The sequence below is a fragment of the Dioscorea cayenensis genome, chromosome 12, assembly GCF_009730915.1.
Source record: "Dioscorea cayenensis subsp. rotundata cultivar TDr96_F1 chromosome 12, TDr96_F1_v2_PseudoChromosome.rev07_lg8_w22 25.fasta, whole genome shotgun sequence".
NCBI classification, from domain to species: Eukaryota; Viridiplantae; Streptophyta; class Magnoliopsida; order Dioscoreales; family Dioscoreaceae; genus Dioscorea; species Dioscorea cayenensis.
In genome coordinates this window covers 1,863,878-1,881,721 of record NC_052482.1, presented here as the reverse complement: position 1 = coordinate 1,881,721, position 17,844 = coordinate 1,863,878, and the positions used below count along the sequence as shown (strand labels likewise).

Sequence of the window (17,844 nt, the reverse complement as noted above, 5' to 3'; positions counted from 1 at the left end):
TGTATATCTCAAAGTTTATTCTTCTCAATCTCCTCACTATCTCTTAAAGGCTTCTTAAATAAAAAAAAAAAAAAAATCTAAGTGATTTAGAACCCTCCTTATCTTCCATTTCCAATGAAAAATTTTTCTTATAAGTTGAAGCTGTTGAATAATATTCATATAAAGAATACTATTTTATTTTTGTTATTTAATTTTTCTATAATAAAATACTTTTATTTGATGTGATTGGGTGAGTTGTTGTCTTGAAGGTAATTTTTGTAATTACAATTTAAGAGAACTCAAAATCAAACCATAACAGCGGTGGCCCAGACAAGATGATGGCACATTAATTAAACATTAACTCCATACCCGTACATATCTTTGACTTCTATTAAATAAAAACTACTTATCCCCTATTTGTAAAAAAAAATTATATATAATTATTGTATTTTAAAAATAATGTGCTAGCTTGTAAGTGCCATAAAAACAGGTTTTTATGATATGTTCTATTTAAAGAGATTTTTTTTTATCTTTGTAAACAAAAATAGAGGGATTATCTGTTTGAAAAAACATGTTTGAAAAAACATATATCATAGATAAAAAAATAAAAAATAAAAGTCAAAGAAAACTCTGCCCACTCTCTCAAAATGTGCATTTTTGACAGGCAAAAATAAATAAATAAATAAATAAATAAAATAGACCAAACATGAAAATGATGATTTCCAAACCAACGGTTTTTGGATCAATTGGTATCGGGTCCCTTACGTAGGGTATTCGTTTCAGGGAGAACCCGGGATCAAACCTCATGTTCTGCGCAAAAGTGAGGATACGTGGGTCGGCGTTGAGCTTTGCTCTCCATACGTAGACATCCCTGGGGTTCTAGTGCTTGTCGTTTTTATAAAAAAAAAAAAAATTTGATGATTTCCAAATCCTTACGACACTTGTGCATGGCATGGCTTGACTTGTACGTCATTCTTGTTCAAACCTTATCTTTGTAAAGCCCCCTTCATGGCCAACAATTCCAATAACTCCGTTGTTTTTGGTGCGTCATGATGTGACTTCCCAATCTATTATTTTTCTTGTAATTTTCTTCGTAATCGTATCATTTATCATTTTCACAACCTTCCAGATTCTGCCATATTTATTTTTATTATTTATTTTAAATTTTTAACTTATAAAATAATATAACCCGTCTTGCTATATATATAATTGATGAACTGAAATAAATAAAATCACAAATAAAATACTTAAAACTTGAACTATAATGCACCAGGAGAAGAAAGTTGTTGGAAAGAGAGAGAGTTTGACAAATTTAAGTTTTGGAAAGGAATAAAGTACAATGAATGAGTCATGATGAGTGGACCTAGTTTTGCTAAATACATCAAACTATCTATGTCTCAATAATTTTGAAGTGACACTCTGTCAACAAGTTTGACTAGACTTTTTATTTATTTTTATTTTTTGATTTTTTTTTCCGGTAAATATTTTAAGTGATATATTTTCTTATGAAAAATAATCTATTTATTTTTAAATAATCTGCTTATCTATATTTAAATTTTTTTTTCGAACATAACAATAATTAAGTGGTTAAAACACTTGATTTACTTTCAAAAGGCATGTGTTTAACATTACTTGTCCATATTGTAAATTTGTAATTAATATATATATATAAATAGTAAACTTATGCAAGCATACTTATTATACATAAAGAATTTTTCCTTTTGAATTCCAACATCAACAAATCAAAGGAAAATGCCATGAATAGGATATTTTTATTTGGTATAAATAGAATAATATTTGGATTATCCTGGAAAAAATCATATTGCTTTCATAAAAACAATAAAAATAAGTATGGGGATTTAATGGGATTTTTATAATTGTTTGACAAGTAGAGCATATATTTTTTTAGAACTTTATAATATTCTTATTTTTATTTTTGTTTTCGTAATACTTTTTTATTTTTATTTTGTGTTTTAAGGAAACGTGTTTGGTTTGATATACGTGAGAAATGATTTTTTAAAATAAAAACAAAAAATGAATTTTTTAAAAAATTAGACATAAAAGTTTTATAATTACATGCACATATACACACACAATATATGTTCAAACAAAATAAAAAAAATAGAACATAGTATTATTGATGATTACATTAATTATAAAATATTGCATGAATGGTAAAGTTGTATTTTTATTTAGTTAAACATTTTATATTTTTAATCAAAATTTTATTTTATATTTAAAAAAAATAAAAAAAATGAGAGGTTATTTGATTTTTTTAAAATATAAAACAACCATTTTAGCTATTAATTTAAAACACCAAATGAGCCGTAGACAAAGCTTGGTTGGTAAACAAACTGTTAGTTTGACGTTCTAACGAGAAAAATGAAAACATTTCCCATAATTATTTTTGGAAGTTTTATAAAATAAAAAGAAAAAGAGACATGTTTTGAAGTTTTGATTTTAAAAAAGACACATAATTATGTAACATATTATAAAAATAGTTATATTATTTATTTTTAAAAACAAATTATAAAAATCAAGCTATAAATGAGGTTTTTGATTTCAAATTAAATATATTCATACTTGAATTTGTAAAAATAAATTTATTTCATTTAATTTTCGAACTAAATCAAACTAAACTCAAGCTTGATCTGGGCTCTGGGTTTAGCCAAGCTTGACCTGGGCCAAGCCCAATCAAACTTGGCCATTTACAGCCTTAATTATGTATGTCTATTAACAATTGTTACACACAAACTATTAATTTATATATTCAGTATCTCAAACAATTTTATTTTTATTAGCAAATGATAATGTTTCATAAGAAATTGGAGGATTCAGTCACTATCATTCACCGGAGTCTGGACTTTCTGAGTCCACGAGTGGAGGAGACAGCATGAGCTTTACCTTCTGAGGAGGCACAGGATCAAAACACGGGCTAGTTGGCGGTAAGATTTTGAGAGTATTGAGGAGGCCCGTGTTTGTTGGTTTTACTTATCTTTCTTCCTGTCTATTCTCTGTTTGTCTTTGTTCGACTCTTGCGGTTTCACTTCTTGTGGTTTGATGTTGTAGTTCTCTGATTTTGTTTTCCTTCCATGATAGTATTGTGAATGGATCTTGTTTGCTTTTGTTCTTAATTGAAGTGGTTTATCCACCTTTTTCAAAAAAAAAAAAAAAATTGTTTCATAAGAAATAATTAATAGTTAATTTATTAATTAATATTGTTATGTCTATATCTATTCTGATTTAAAATTGTCCAACCATCCAAACATTAATTAGGTTTTTGGTTCTAGAAAATTTCATATAAAAACAAATATTTAAAAATCAAAATTATATATATATATATATATATATATTAAAATCACTGAATTAAATATTTAGTGCACGACCACCCTCGCATAAATGGCATTTGATTTTGGATATTTTTAATCCTTATCCAAATTTAATAGAAGCTAAAAAAAACACACTTATCATTGTGTTTTTCAATTTTTACAAAATTAATATCTAAATTATATTTTTTTCATCATTTTCAATTATTTGAGAGTGACATTACCCTACAGTCTAGTGGTAAGTCATCCAAATAGTGGATGAATGATGTGAAGTCAAATCCTTGTGTCGTGATATTATGTAATAATATACAAATACTATTTATAATATACTATAAAAAAATATTATAACAATACTATTAGGGATGGCAACGGGTAGGGTATGGGTAGGGTATGCCAAAACCCTTACCCGTACCCGTAACCCCTACCCCATACCCGTACTCTCACCATGCCTCTGCAGGGTAAAAAAATCATACCCTTACCCTCACTCGAGAGTACGGTGTATCACCAGTGCACCCGCTTACTCGTTGTTCAAATTATCGAATTAAATTTAAATAATAATAAAAAAATAAATTAATTATACATTATATTACAGATTTTTTTAAACACATCCATAAATTCAAAATTACTAAGTTGATATATATTTGCTTATCTTAAATTATATAATCACATAAAAAAATGAGCGTCTATTTAGGACTCAATGGTAACTCTACCTTTTTTGTTTTGTTCATGTTTAACCATCTTGGTTTTTGTTTAAAAATTTTTTTCATATATCTACTATTTATATTTTATATAGCTTCAAATTTTTATAAATATCTAGTAATAATATCTAGTAATATTTTTGTTCTTTATAAGTTATATCCAATTGATTTTTTTTATTAGTATCTTATTTTTTTCATGATGTTCTTATAATTTTTTTATATTTGTTTATTTTTTTAATTTAATTATGATTCTTAATATATATCTAAAACTCAATTTTGATAATATTATCAAATATAAATATAGAAATTAAATAAAAATTTAAAAATAATATATTAAGAGAAAAATTTGAAGTATTATTTTTCAAATTAATCACTATGAAAAATAGATATTGAGTAAATTGTGAGTAAATGTTTAGTTTTTATAAAAAAATTATATATATATGAGAGGGTAAGGGATGCAGGTGCAGGGTTTTTACCCTGCACTCTCTTCAACAGGGTAAGGGTAAGGGTAAGGGTGCAGGGTAGGGGTAGAGGGCATACCCTTACCCGACCCGTACTCGCTCAAAAACTAACGGGTATCACCGTCACCCGATGCCGTGCACGGTCAAAGAGGGTAATACCCTCTTTGACCGGGTACGGGTACGGGTATACCCGTCGGGTAGGGTACAAATTGCCATCTCTAAATACTATTCACTTAGTGTTTGTCATCTTTGATAAAAAAAAAACTATCAAAGAAAAAACAAAAGAAAAGTGAGATTTCGAGGCACAGATTATGACTTCTTAACAGTAACAGAAAAATAAATGAGCTCTCAAAGATTGATAGAGGGTGCAAAAAAGACGTTTGAGGTATAGGCAAGTTTGAAAATTGAGATTTCAGAGCCAAACAAACAAACATCAAATTGTGAAATGCAAGGTGATGAATCAAACAAATTGAAGCCGGGTTTGAAAGTCTTAGTTACTGCAAAGCATTTTTATTGAAAAAGCTAAGCCAAGAAGACAGATATCCAGCAAAATAGGTAAATGGCTATATATATATATATATACAGAAAACATCATCTAAGCTCACTGTTGTTTTTTTTTTTACTATTTTGTACTGTTGTACATAATTTGTTAATGTATATTAATCATCATAACCATCAAATACAAATCCAACAGCTCATTTCCAAAATAAGGGTTCACGGATCAGTGTGTTGGAGCATGGTGTTATCGTCTGTGCTAATATTAAGAAATCTGATGAGCGTTTGAGTATTGAGTATTCAAAAAAAAAATTATAAGCTAAAAGGCTTTGAAATTTCCCAACATTCATTAGGTATTTCTTATACAGATGGGTGATTGTGCCTTTAATTTTCAGCAAATCCCATACCGTTGGTAAGACACTGGTTAAATATCACTACATCTCAATTAGGGGTGGCAATAATTTGTCCGAACCCGCCGGCCCGGTTTTATCCGGCCCGAATAAAAAGGGTTTGGACATAAGGTTTTCAAATCGCGGTCGGGTCCGGACATGGCTTGGTTGTCCGGATTTAAATTCAGGCCGGGTCCGGACATAGAAATTCGGACAACCGGGCCTTTTTAACCCCTAAAACTTTAAAAAGCTCCCACAACCTTAGCCCATTTGTTTTAAACCCATTCTTCTAAAAAAACTTTAAACATCTATTGTTTTTTTCTATTAAGACTTAGATTTTTCTATAATTTGAGTTGAGTTTTTAGATTATTAATGTTTTTTTACATTTAATGTGAATTAAATTATTTTTTTGTATAATTTAATATTTGAGCGAACTTAAAAAAATAACTTATAGAATTCGGAAAAAAATTTGGACATCCGGACAACCCGGTTTTTAAAATAAACCGGGTTTGGACATACCAAGTTTGTCTGGATTTAAAACCGGGCCGGGTCCGGACACAAGTTTTTCTATTTATATTAGTAGTTGTCCGGACCCGGTTTTATCCGGACCCGAATTTTTGCCACCCCTAATGTCAATGGACTAATCAAAGATCACGGAGCACTATATGGTCCATGTGGTACACTAGCTTTAAAAATCACTGCACTAATTTAATAAAAAAAAAATCTTTTTATCTATATAGACTATATTCACTATTTTCCAAAAACTTTACTAAAAAAGAAAAAAATCTGAAACCCAATAAATGTTTTAATTTGCCTTGATGCGTTCATTCTCTTCTCAATCTATTCACTTAAATTTTTTTTTTAAAGAAATTACTAAACATTAACGAAACTTTGCTTATGGTTAATATTCGGAGTGCTTTTGGTAATTTTTTTTTACAAAAATAACAAACACCTTCAAATAAATATGTAGAGGTGCAATAGTTATGATCATTTAATGATCTTTAAAATTTATTATGGGCTTGTTTGTATTAGCTTTTGAAAAACCTAAAAGTGTTTTTTTATAAGTTAAGCACTTCTGGGTTCAAAAAAAGTTGTTTGTATTGGCTTTTCTGCAAAAACAGAAGCTGTAAAAAAACTGAAAAACACTTTTTTTAGAAGCACTTTTTTCTGGAAGCACTTATACAAAAATACAAAAAAAGTGCTTAACTTATTCTGGAGTAGCACTTCTACTAAACTTAAAAAAAAAAACTTTTTTGAGAAGCTAATTCAAACAAAGGACCAATACTCGAAGTCTGGAACTCAATATACAGTGAATTATTTAGACTAATAAACAATTACTACAGTAATGAAAGTTCAAGATTTCACATTGTCCACGCACTGTTTGGTAAATCAAACAAGAAAATAAATAAATAAACAAACAATAAATAAATAAATAATAAGCCTAAATACTACCTTATTTTAGTGGTGTCAAACGGGTCGGGCCACCGCCTGGGCCCACAACGCCCATGCACTCATGCTGCAGCTCGGGCCGAGCACGGCCACTCAACCACTCAAGGTCGGCCCAAGACGTGGCTCGGGCCCAGGTTATATTATATTTATATTTTTTATTTTAAACCCCAAAAATATAAAAAAATACCCTAAAATTGCTAAAAAAATATTAAAAAAATATCCTAAAATTCAAAAATATAGAACTAAAAGTCTTATTGACTAAAAAAACAAAAAATATCTACAAAAAAACTTACGTTTTAGCGTATCGGGCCATGTTGGCCAGGGCGGACCACTGGGCCGTGCTGGGCCATCGCGGGCAGCAAACCCCTAGCTCAAAGACGCGGCCGGGGTTTAGGGCAGTGGTGGCCCGAAAGACCTGTATCTTTAGTAGCAGTGATTGGGCCAAGCACGCCCTGACTCGTGCCGAGGGACGGCCTGCCGTTTGACACCCCTACATAAGGGACCACATTTTTTTTTTTTGTCTTTTTCAAAATCTTTAGTCAAAACCACATATATTTTGAATTTTAAAAAACTTATAAAAACTTAACATATAGTTGGGGTTTTTAAAATAATGCTTTTTTAATTATTTATTGAAATACATATTTCTATTTTTAAATAGTTTTTTTAAAGTTAAAGGTCCCACTAATTTTTTAATATTTAAATTTTATTTTTTTAAAGAACTTAAGGGCCCCATTAGTCATTTAATATTAAAATTTTATTATACTTTTAAAAAAAAATCTCAAGAAGAAGGAGAAGAAGATCAAAGAAGAAGAAGAACCATCATAAAGCCAAGTCCCATTAAATTCATAAATAATAATCTCACCGTTACACCTAATTAAAAATTAAGACAAAGAAAAAGCTTTCCCTTTCAATTAACCAAGAGACCACTTCAATTCACAGAAGTATATATAAACCTTTGCATCATTATTGTAACTTTGAAGAAGAAGGTCACCGTTAAATTAACATGGCATGACTTAAATCTTTAGGTTAGATCTCTTAAATTTTGAGTCTTTTGACTAATGATGAGTGGGTATTAAAATAACTAAAATTTTTAGGGCAAACATTTGGAGCATGTGATCTCATCTTGAAGGGGAAAAAGAAGGAAAATAAAGACGGAAAAATGAAGGAAAATCAAAAGAAAGATTTTGAGTTGAGTCATGAAGGATGATAATGACACATTAGGTGCAGGATGTCTTTTTATAAGATTGGAAAAATGGAAAAAACATATTTTTTTAAGTATAATTATATATGATGGGGGAAGTCGAATTACTAGTTCTAGCTTTTGCATTGTGTCTTTTTAGATTTTTGTAAATTTTTAAATCAAAAATAAAAAAATTAAAAATGAAACTTACAAACCATGGCCACTTGAATACCTTTCAGTTAATCACATTAAATGGGGCAATTACAATGAGTTTCAAAGCATATATGAAACGGATTTTTTTTTCTTTTTCTTTCATTATATTGATTACACAAATTTTCTCTATTATAATGCAATTTTTTTCATAAATTAAAAATGATAGTTTTTTTTAATGCATTGAGGTAGAATGGTTACATCTAATCCATGTGAAATATATATGGAATATAATGAAAACAAAGTTTTTAATCTGTCGTAAAGCATAACAACCCATGCGGGACCACAATTTTTTTTGTCTTTTTCAAAATCTTTATTCAAAACCACATATATTTTGAATTTTAAAAAAACTTATAAAAACTTAACATGTAGTGGGGTTTTTATTAAAATAATGTTTTTTATAATTATTTACTGAAATACATATTTTCAATTTTTTAATAGTTTTTTTAAGTTAAAGGTCACACTAATTTTTTTAATATTTAAATTTTATTGTGTAAAGAACCTAAGGGCCCCATTTATTTAATATTAAAATTTTATTATACTTTGAAGAAAAATCTCAAGATAAAGAAAAAGAAGATCAAAGAAGAAGAAGAACCATCATAAAGCCCAGTCCAATTAAATTCATAAATAACAATCTCACGGTTACACCTAATTAATAATTAAGACAAAGACAAAGCTTTCCCTTTCAATCAACCAAGAAGCCACTTTGCAGAAGTATATATAAACCTTTGCATCATTATTGTAACTTTGAAGAAGAAGGTCACCGTTAAATTAACATGGTATGACTTAAATCTTTAGGTTAGATCCCTTAAATTTTGAGTCTTTTGACTAATGATGAGTGGGTATTAAAATAATTAAAATTTTCAGGGCAAACATTTGGAGCATGTGATCTCATCTTGAAGGGGAAAAAGAAGAAAAATAAAGAAGAAAAAATGAAGGAAAATCAAAAGAAAGATTTTGAGTTGAGTCATGAAGGATGATAATGACACATTAGGTGCAGGATGTCTTTTTATAAGATTGGAAAAATGGAAAAACATATTTTTAAGTATAATTATATATGATTTTTTTTGGGGAAGCTGAATTACTAGTTCTAGCTTTGCATTGTGTCTTTTAGATGTAAATTTTAAATCAAAATAAAAATTAAAAATGAAACTTACAAACCATGGCCACTTGAATACCTTTTAGTTAATCACATTAAATGGGCCAATTACAACGAGTTTCAAAGCATATATGATATGGATTTTTTTTTTTTTTCTTTCATTGTATTGAGTACAAAATTTTCTCTATCAAAAAAATAATGCAAATTTTTATTCATAAATTAAAAATGATAGTTTTTTTTAATGCATTGAGGTAGAATGGTTACATCTAATCCATGTGAAATATATATGGAATATAATGAAAACAAAGTTTTCATCCATTGTAAAAGCATAATAATACCCATAAGTAGGGATGTAACTGGGTCGGGTCGGGTGCAGGGTATTACCATACCCTGCATTCCCCGTGCCATCACCACTAATATACCCGAACCCAAACTCGAACCCGACGGGTTTTAAAACCCAAACCCACACCCTGCACCCGACGGTGATCGGTACCCATGCGTATACCCGCCCTCGCCCAATATTAAAAAGTAATAAAAAAATATATTATTTTTTTATAAAAATAACTTAAAAGTAATTATAATTTTATAAAAATAAAATAAAAATAAAATAATTATATAATTACAAGACCAAACAAAGAGGGAAAAAATAAAAACCCTAAATTGTAAGTCGTAGAACATATTAGATATATATATATATATGATATATACATATATATATATATATATTATATAAATATTTTAGTAATTTTTAATTTTCGGGTCCCAGTGACGGGTTTCGGGATGACGGTCATGTACAATTCTCATACCCGCATCCGCACCCGTTTCATATAAGTCGGGTTTTATCCGAACCCGACCCGAAATCCGGTCAAATCGGGTTTTACCCGTCAAACTCGGGTCGGGTCGGGTCGGGTCGGGTATGGGTATTATTGCCATCCCTACCCATAAGGGCTTATTTCCCGGGAAAAAACTCAGAATTGTGATTTTATTACCTAGAAAAACCTAGAAAAAAAAGCTGAGATTATTGTAAATTAAAAAATTTTAAAGGGTCTTTTTCAAAAGTTATCCAATACTCGCGATAATTTGTTATCAAAGAAAAGAAAAATCCAGAGCAGAGAAAACGAGAAGCCATGGCGTGTGCGAGCTTGTGCTTGGGCGCCGCCGGCGCCCAAATGCCCATCGCCGGCGCCGGCGTGCCCTCTTTGTCGGTATCGACCTCCAGGAGAGCATCAGGGAGGAGCAGGGTTAGAATGGCGGCGACGCTGCCCCCGATTCCACCGCTGAACCCCAAGGATCCTTTTCTCTCCAAGCTCTCGTCTATCGCCGCTTCCTCGCCGGACATCCTTTCTCATATCTCTTCTAATTCTGATATTCCTCCGTTCCTTGATCTATTTGACAGCCCTACGCTCATGGCCACGCCTGCTCAGGTGAGTTACTGGTCATACTTTGTTGATTCTTTCTTTGCTCGCTTGTTTTGGTCGGATTTGGTTTTCTTTGTTGGATGTTTTGTGCTATTGATGGATGGGAGAGGAATAATTGTCTTCTTTTGGCTGGAAGGGATGGATTCAAATCCAAACATCTAATATGGATTAGCTTTGATTTCAAGAGTGACTTTTCTAATATGTATCACAGTGGATTCTGTTTGTAACTTGCATAATTTTTCGTTTAATTGTAGTGAATTATGCGTGGGAAAAATTCAAATTTGCAGCATGATGTGTTGTTTAGTGTCAAATATTGCTAAGGGTTGGGGAAACAAAACAAAATAAATATATACATGATGCAAAGACTTGTGCTTGCACCTGGTTGTTTTTGGACCCCTTAATATGATTGATAGAAAGCTTTTGCCTGTTGTTTCCAATTGTTCTACAAGTTTGATTGTGAATAAGTTATCCATGTTTCTTGTAGATGACCAGGGATCTCTCTTAGAAAGTATGCACTTGTAACTATTTAAGATTATTATTATTTTTTTCCCCTATAGTTGGTGATTCTGCTACTGGTGTTGCACTCAATTTTTTAATCTGTAAAGGAAATTTATATTGTCAATTTGTGTCTTCTGTGGTTTTTTTGTTATGTTCATGAGAACTCTGGGTAATCTAGGGTAGCATGTAGTTTGTTGCGCAAGTAGTTTTCTATGGTATAAAAAGTCAATCAGAGGCGAATCAAAGTCATTTGCTGGTCTATTTTCATTTCATCATGTAATACTGAAAGTAGTTGTGCATTATTCTTGAAGATCATTAATATCCTCTAATTTTGACCAGTATAGTTCCTTTTGTTTGGGTAAACCTGGAGAATTGTCATAAAAATTGGATTCTTATTGAAAGGATTGCTCATTAAATCTTTCTTAATTGTTTGAAGAAAGTAATGTTCAGTATTTAATGTCTGTTAACATATCCTAACTCTTACGTCTTCTTCATGCTTCACATATCATTATTGGGTAAACTTCGAGAAGTATCCTAAACTTTTATGATTTTCATAGGAATGGTAAATATATCTTCATGAGGGAAGTAGATATTTTATGCTTTTCATCTGTAATTATATCTTGACATTTCTGTTATGTTTCACATCTCCTTTGTTGGTGTTTTAGTTGTTTAATTGTCTTTAAACTTAACTAGGTGGAACGCTCTGTTTCCTACAATGAACACAGGCCAAGGAAACCACCTCCTGATTTGCCATCTTTACTCCTCAATGGGCGAATTGTGTACATTGGAATGCCTGTGAGAGCTGCATCCTAACTCAATTTTATTGATTTTTGATGTTGCCTATCAATAATCGTAATGAAGAATAAGTTTTTTTTTTGCCCTGGTTTTCTCCCATTCGCCATGCAAAAAATCTTCTTATTGTTTTTGATAATAAGTACTTGGATTATATCTTGTTAAATTTAATGTTGCGGATAATTATATTTTCTGCAATCAATGTTTATAGGCTTGGGTTGTAGTGAGATGTGCTATTTGTTTTGGCCCCTGTCATAATGTATGTGTCTTTACGTCTCTTTTATTCTTTTACAATGGAGTTATTTTTTTTTTATGCTGTCTATTCAAAGTAGCTTCATCGCTATGTAGGATACAAGGATCTCCCTTATCTAGCCTAAATCTCATGTTTGCATGAATTGTTGTATGTGCTATATGCCATACAATGTGATGCCTATTGTAGTTTTGGTTGTGCCATTTAGATTCTCCAAGACAAAAATTTTGCTATGTGGTAGAGTAAACTAGATTTATTGCTTTTAGGTTCATTTAAGAGAAATACACTCATGAACAAAGTATGATGACTGTTCTTGGAATTCTTGCCAATAAATTAACAGGGTATTTTATCAAAGAGCTGAAAGAACACATACATTTTTGTTTGTGTGTTTGGTGGCTTCTTTTTGCCTTTCATGATAGTTATACCAGTGATTGAAGTTGTCCTTGAATAGGATTTTATTTCAGTCATGACATTCATTTTGTTTTTACCAAACTAACTATGTTTTGTTCTTAAGTTGGTGCCTGCTGTCACGGAGCTTGTTATTGCAGAATTGCTTTATTTGCAATGGATGGACCCAAAAGAACCTATCTATCTTTATATCAATTCAACAGGGACAACTCGTGATGATGGTGAAACTGTATGTCTCACATGTCCCTTTTATAGTTTGTTCGAATTCTAGATAGAATGCACTTGTGATTTTTTTTAACATTATTTTTTTTTCATTCCATATTTATGCGATTAATACATTAATTCAAATCTTGCATGTGGAATGACACCTTATTCCAGGCGGTAACCACTTGAAATTCCATTGTCTCTTATTTTCATGTATCATCAATTACTAACAAATCTACCTGCTATTTGGTCAAATTGCATTGTGTCCCTTAACTATTCTCTTGGAGGAATTTTCTTACTATGAGCTGCTGCTTGAGGAAGCCTTGTGGCTTGTGATGTTTTGTAGTAGTAAAGAGTCTTGCTTCTATTCTTCTTTCCTGAAGAGATGAAAAAAAATGTCATAAGAAACTGCGATTCTTGGGTGTAGTTATGTGATATTACTGAAAAAAGCTATCTATGGAGTTTTTTATTTGCACCTTTTATGTTTGAGGTTTGTGTGTCGCTTTTGTTGCTGTTTCCCTTTTTAATGTATTTGTACCCAGGAATGCTGGTTCCTTTTGGAGTGCACTAGTGCTTCTTATGGATCTGCATATAACCCTGAAGACAATATCTTGAAGATTTTGTTACTTAGTTCTTATATCTAATTTATGTGATTGATTTTTGGGAAACTAAAAAAAAAAAAAATTTCTGATTAGTTTTCCTTATTGGTTATTTCATTTTTGTTGTTCCAATTTGTCCATTGTTTTACAAAATCCAAATTTCCCTTTCTTCCCAAGCATTAGTTCTTTTGCCTGCTTCATGTAGTTCTGGGTGAACTTATCTTTATTTTTCTCTACTCTTTAGGTCGGGATGGAGACAGAAGGTTTTGCCATTTATGATGCCATGATGCAATTAAAGAATGAGGTAGCATCATCTCTTGCCTGTATTTTCTTTTTCTAATCGCTCTTTTTTTTCTTTTATGAAACTGTAGATATAGTTATGTTAGTTTATTTCTAAGCCTGATCGATCGTTTGCACATAACACTTAGTTACCTGACACACACCTTATTCTATGCATTAGTGTTAATTTGGAAGATAGCATTTGTATCTATGACCATGTAATGTATTTTAACTTCTAAAACATCAGTACATCACTAAATGCTACGTATATGGGATCATCAGTTAACTTTTCCTTAATCAATTATGTTATGGGGCATGTTCCTTGGTCTTGGGCTTATCTATTAAAGATCTATGAGCATGTAATGCTTGTACTCTATGAACCTTTTGAAGTGATTTATGAGTTATAAGGTGCTATGAGCCTATGAGTATGATTGGGTCCTTTCTCAAATTAATTTGAGGCCAACATGATTCTTGTGAATAATCTTGGTGAGTTATGGAGGACAAATTCTAAATATTTAAGCATTGAAATCACTTAATATATTGCTATCAATGTGGTGCTTTTGGGGCAAACAAAATAAATTAGAATAAATAAATAGCACTCTTAATTTTAGTCTGAATTATTGAAGACCTCATGCACCTTGTTTTTCATGTGTGGTGCTTCCCATTGAAGTGAAGGTTATTTATGTTGTTTGGATCAGTTATTGATCTATGATACAGACATTGGCTGGGCTTTTTTTCTTATAATGGACTGAAGCTTTTACGGGAGCTGGTTTGGGATATGGATGTCATAGCACATCCGAGAAAAATTTCATTGCAAATCTTGATGGTTGTAAATATGAAATGGAGATGAAGGCCTTTCTGTCTAGATTTTTTCTGAAGCTTTATTGTGCAAAGTTTTTGGTGGGACATGACCAATGGGGAAATAGATACTTCTTTTACTTTAATATTTTGTAAATATGGAAGTTAAGCTAGTTAGATATTTCTTCTTTTGACAACAATGCATGCATTAATGTAGATTCAAACTGTAGCTGTTGGAGCTGCTATTGGCCAGGCATGCCTACTTCTTGCTTCAGGGAAGAAAGGTAGACGATTTATGATGCCTCATGCCAAAGGTAAGTTGTAAAGCTGTCTGTTGGTGCTGGTAAAAACTTTAATCCATGATTTAATTTTTGCCGGTATACCGTATGCTAAAAGTGTCACATTCTATTGCAGCAATGATCCAACAACCTCGTGTCCCGTCTTCTGGACAAATGCCTGCAAGTGATGTTCTCATTCGTGCTAAAGAGGTGAGATTAGTTAATTCAGCATACTCCAAGTTTTTTGAAATACAGTTTATGTACACTCCTAGGGAAGCACTCATTTTCTCAGTTTATGAGATAAAAAAAAATGGAGGTTTACTTATTTGAAAGTGGGAGTCTCTAACTTATTATCTAGATAGGTCATTTGCGTAAAGCCACACCATACTAACTTCTACATAAATTGCATACCTTTCGTGTGAGGATTTTTGGCTACTTGAAGATAGGATTTGTTATGGCTGGCTACAAATTTATCTCATTAAAACTGATACAAAAAAATAAAAATTAAAAATAAGACGGCAATATCTATTGTCTATTTACCTACTTTCACTGACCAGTTAGTTTGGATTGAAATAACCATATATATAGGGCTGGGAGTTGCTTTGCTCTCCCAGCAAATCATGTTAGATTTCAGCTGGGACTTTGGATATATTCGTATATCTACGTTGAGCCTGCTCTTACTCATATGTCTCGCTACGCCTTTAGTTTTGACACTCAGTGAAGAATTCCACAGATTGGTCATTCTGAGTTTGAAATTGCATTTATTTCTAGATTGAGCTGTGGTAATTAAGATGAGGTTTTATTGCAAGTCATTGACATAACTTCTATCTTGTACTTGATTGAAATATAATTTTAATAGATGGGTATGACACCGCCTACTTCCAATTGTTATCTGTGGAGTTTTTAAAGGTTGTTCCTATGTTTCTTCGTTGATCCTGCAATCCTCTTGGACAGCAGATGTGAAATGAAACATGGCGAAGAACAACCACACTAGAACCTATAGGAGAAGTATCCACCTTTGAGCCATACCTCTGAATTATACTAGGGATTTGGCTCCAGGTGTTACCTCTTGTGCTGCTGTGCATTATATGGTTCAACAAGCATGTGTTAAGAACAGTAGTGGCTTGCTAAGGAGGCTATTAAATGTGGAGATTTCAGGATAGTGAAAACGATTCCCAAATGTGCTAAAGAAGCTATTTTGTCTCTTCTAGGATTTTCTGCTAATTCATTCCAAGCTCCTTTAAAGGTGGTAAGGACTGATCTCTCGTAGATTCCTTGGATATTAATTCTTTAGGATGCAAGATACCCTATTATACCCCATTTTATTAGTCTCTGCTGAATCTCTGTCATGTGGTGCTTTTTGGTTCAAAAGTTAATTTTTTGGGAAAATGATATGGTTTTTAGATATTTATCATTTTTACTCATTCCATTCAATATTGCTGATCCATTTGAGAACCAGTTTAGTTAGTTACAAGGCTCAAGGGGAGATAGTAAGAGGTCAGTGTCATTTTTCAGATAGCATGAGCTATCTTTTTTTCCCCTGTGCTTAAAAAAATTTCTCCTGTATGCTTGTGCATTGAGAGAGGTGGATGTGTCTAGAATTTTATTGATTATTCAGTTGCCCTAATGGTAGGATTGATGTTTTCATCCTTCGTCTCATTTATGTGGTGAATGCCATTTATTCAAGGTTAGTAGACTTGCCCTTCCTATACTGTTTGGGATACCTTCCACTTAACAATCTTTTACTCATATGTACCAACTGGATAGAGTGAGATTTGCTCATGTTTGGGATACCTTACACTTGACAATGTTCTATGCAATACTTTATTTTGCTTGTTTTACGTTGTGTATGTGTGTGTGTATGCCTAGTCTCCAGCAAGATTATTTATTCTGAGCATCATTTCCAGGACAGGATATCAATGAATTGCAATTCAATCCTGGATTGTTATCTTGGTAAATAACCTTATCTATATTATGACTTTGCAGGTTGTAACCGGAAGAACATTCATAATAAAATCAGTTTAAATGCTTATAACTAACTGTCCGTGTGAAAGTTATCATATGATTTTCTTCTTCTGTCTGAGAATTGTTCCCGGTTTCTTTCTTGGCATCTGATGTTATACCTTTCTCTCTTTTTACTTCATTCTGAACAGTCATTTTTGGGATTTCTTTTTGTGTCATCACTTCATCTTATTTGATATATATATTATTTACTCCTTTGTAGGTGATAAATAATAGAGACACACTCGTTAAACTTCTTGCAAAACACACCAAGAATGTGAGTATCCATTACTTGATATTTTATATATTTGCCTTAAAAAGAACTTTCCAGACTGACGACACTTCTTGTCAGTCAACTGAGACAGTTTCAAATGTGATGCGGAGGCCATTTTAGATGGATGCTGTAAAGGCCCAAGAGTTTGGTGTCATCGACAAGGTAGCTTGAATCTGCAATTGTGTTTTAATACTTCTAACTCATACCAATGTCAATAAAATATAGCCACCCTAATCTATATTTGTAAACTATGATGATAATATATAAGTCGGTAGGAGTACCATGTCTTGTCATACTTGTAAATTATGATGAATACTTGTAAATTATGATGATAATGTATAAGTCAGTTGGGCTACCATGTTATGTCATACTTGTGCATTAAGATCACACCTGCTCTGTTTTAATAGGTGAAAGTTCAGTTTGGTCCATAAACTATACTTCTATATTCACTTTGCTCCTCGAGTCCAAAACATGTTTATTTTGGTCCTTCAACTATGAACAAATTGCAGTAAAGGTGAGCAGTTTTGGTCCCTATTTAGAAAAAAGGTTTTTAATCCTCATATCAAAATGAATCTACGGGTATAGTTCAGGAATCAAAACTGCATGTTTGACTTTATGATATTCATTATTTTTCAGACTTCTACTAATCCATTATCGACATGTCTATCTATTCAACAAAAAGTGGATAAAACAAGCATGATATGTTGAATGCTCATTTTGAACCTAGAAACCAAGTAATTACCAACTGCTATATTGCTT

General features: G+C 31.7%; 1 protein-coding gene across 1 annotated transcript; it reads left to right on the top strand.

The window, feature by feature from the left end:
* The first annotated feature begins 10,364 nt into the window (after positions 1-10,364).
* LOC120273013 (ATP-dependent Clp protease proteolytic subunit-related protein 3, chloroplastic) lies at positions 10,365-17,300 on the top strand. Its single transcript, XM_039279650.1, has 8 exons — positions 10,365-10,710; positions 11,896-11,997; positions 12,759-12,881; positions 13,700-13,759; positions 14,750-14,846; positions 14,947-15,020; positions 17,035-17,088; positions 17,164-17,300. Exons 1-8 carry the CDS (start codon positions 10,414-10,416, stop codon positions 17,203-17,205), a joined length of 849 nt encoding a protein of 282 aa, XP_039135584.1. The 5' UTR covers positions 10,365-10,413; the 3' UTR covers positions 17,206-17,300.
* The last annotated feature ends 544 nt before the right edge of the window (positions 17,301-17,844 follow it).

What these genes read in the sequence shown, in the direction of transcription:
- LOC120273013 (XM_039279650.1), top strand. Translation starts at nt 10,414, where the DNA reads ATGGCGTGTGCGAGCTTGTGCTTGGGCGCCGCCGGCGCCCAAATGCCC. An exon ending in TTGTGTACATTGGAATGCCT is followed by an intron (nt 11,998 to 12,758) that starts GTGAGAGCTGCA and finishes TTTGTTCTTAAG; the next exon opens with TTGGTGCCTGCTGTCACGGA. An exon ending in CTCGTGATGATGGTGAAACT is followed by an intron (nt 12,882 to 13,699) that starts GTATGTCTCACA and finishes TCTACTCTTTAG; the next exon opens with GTCGGGATGGAGACAGAAGG.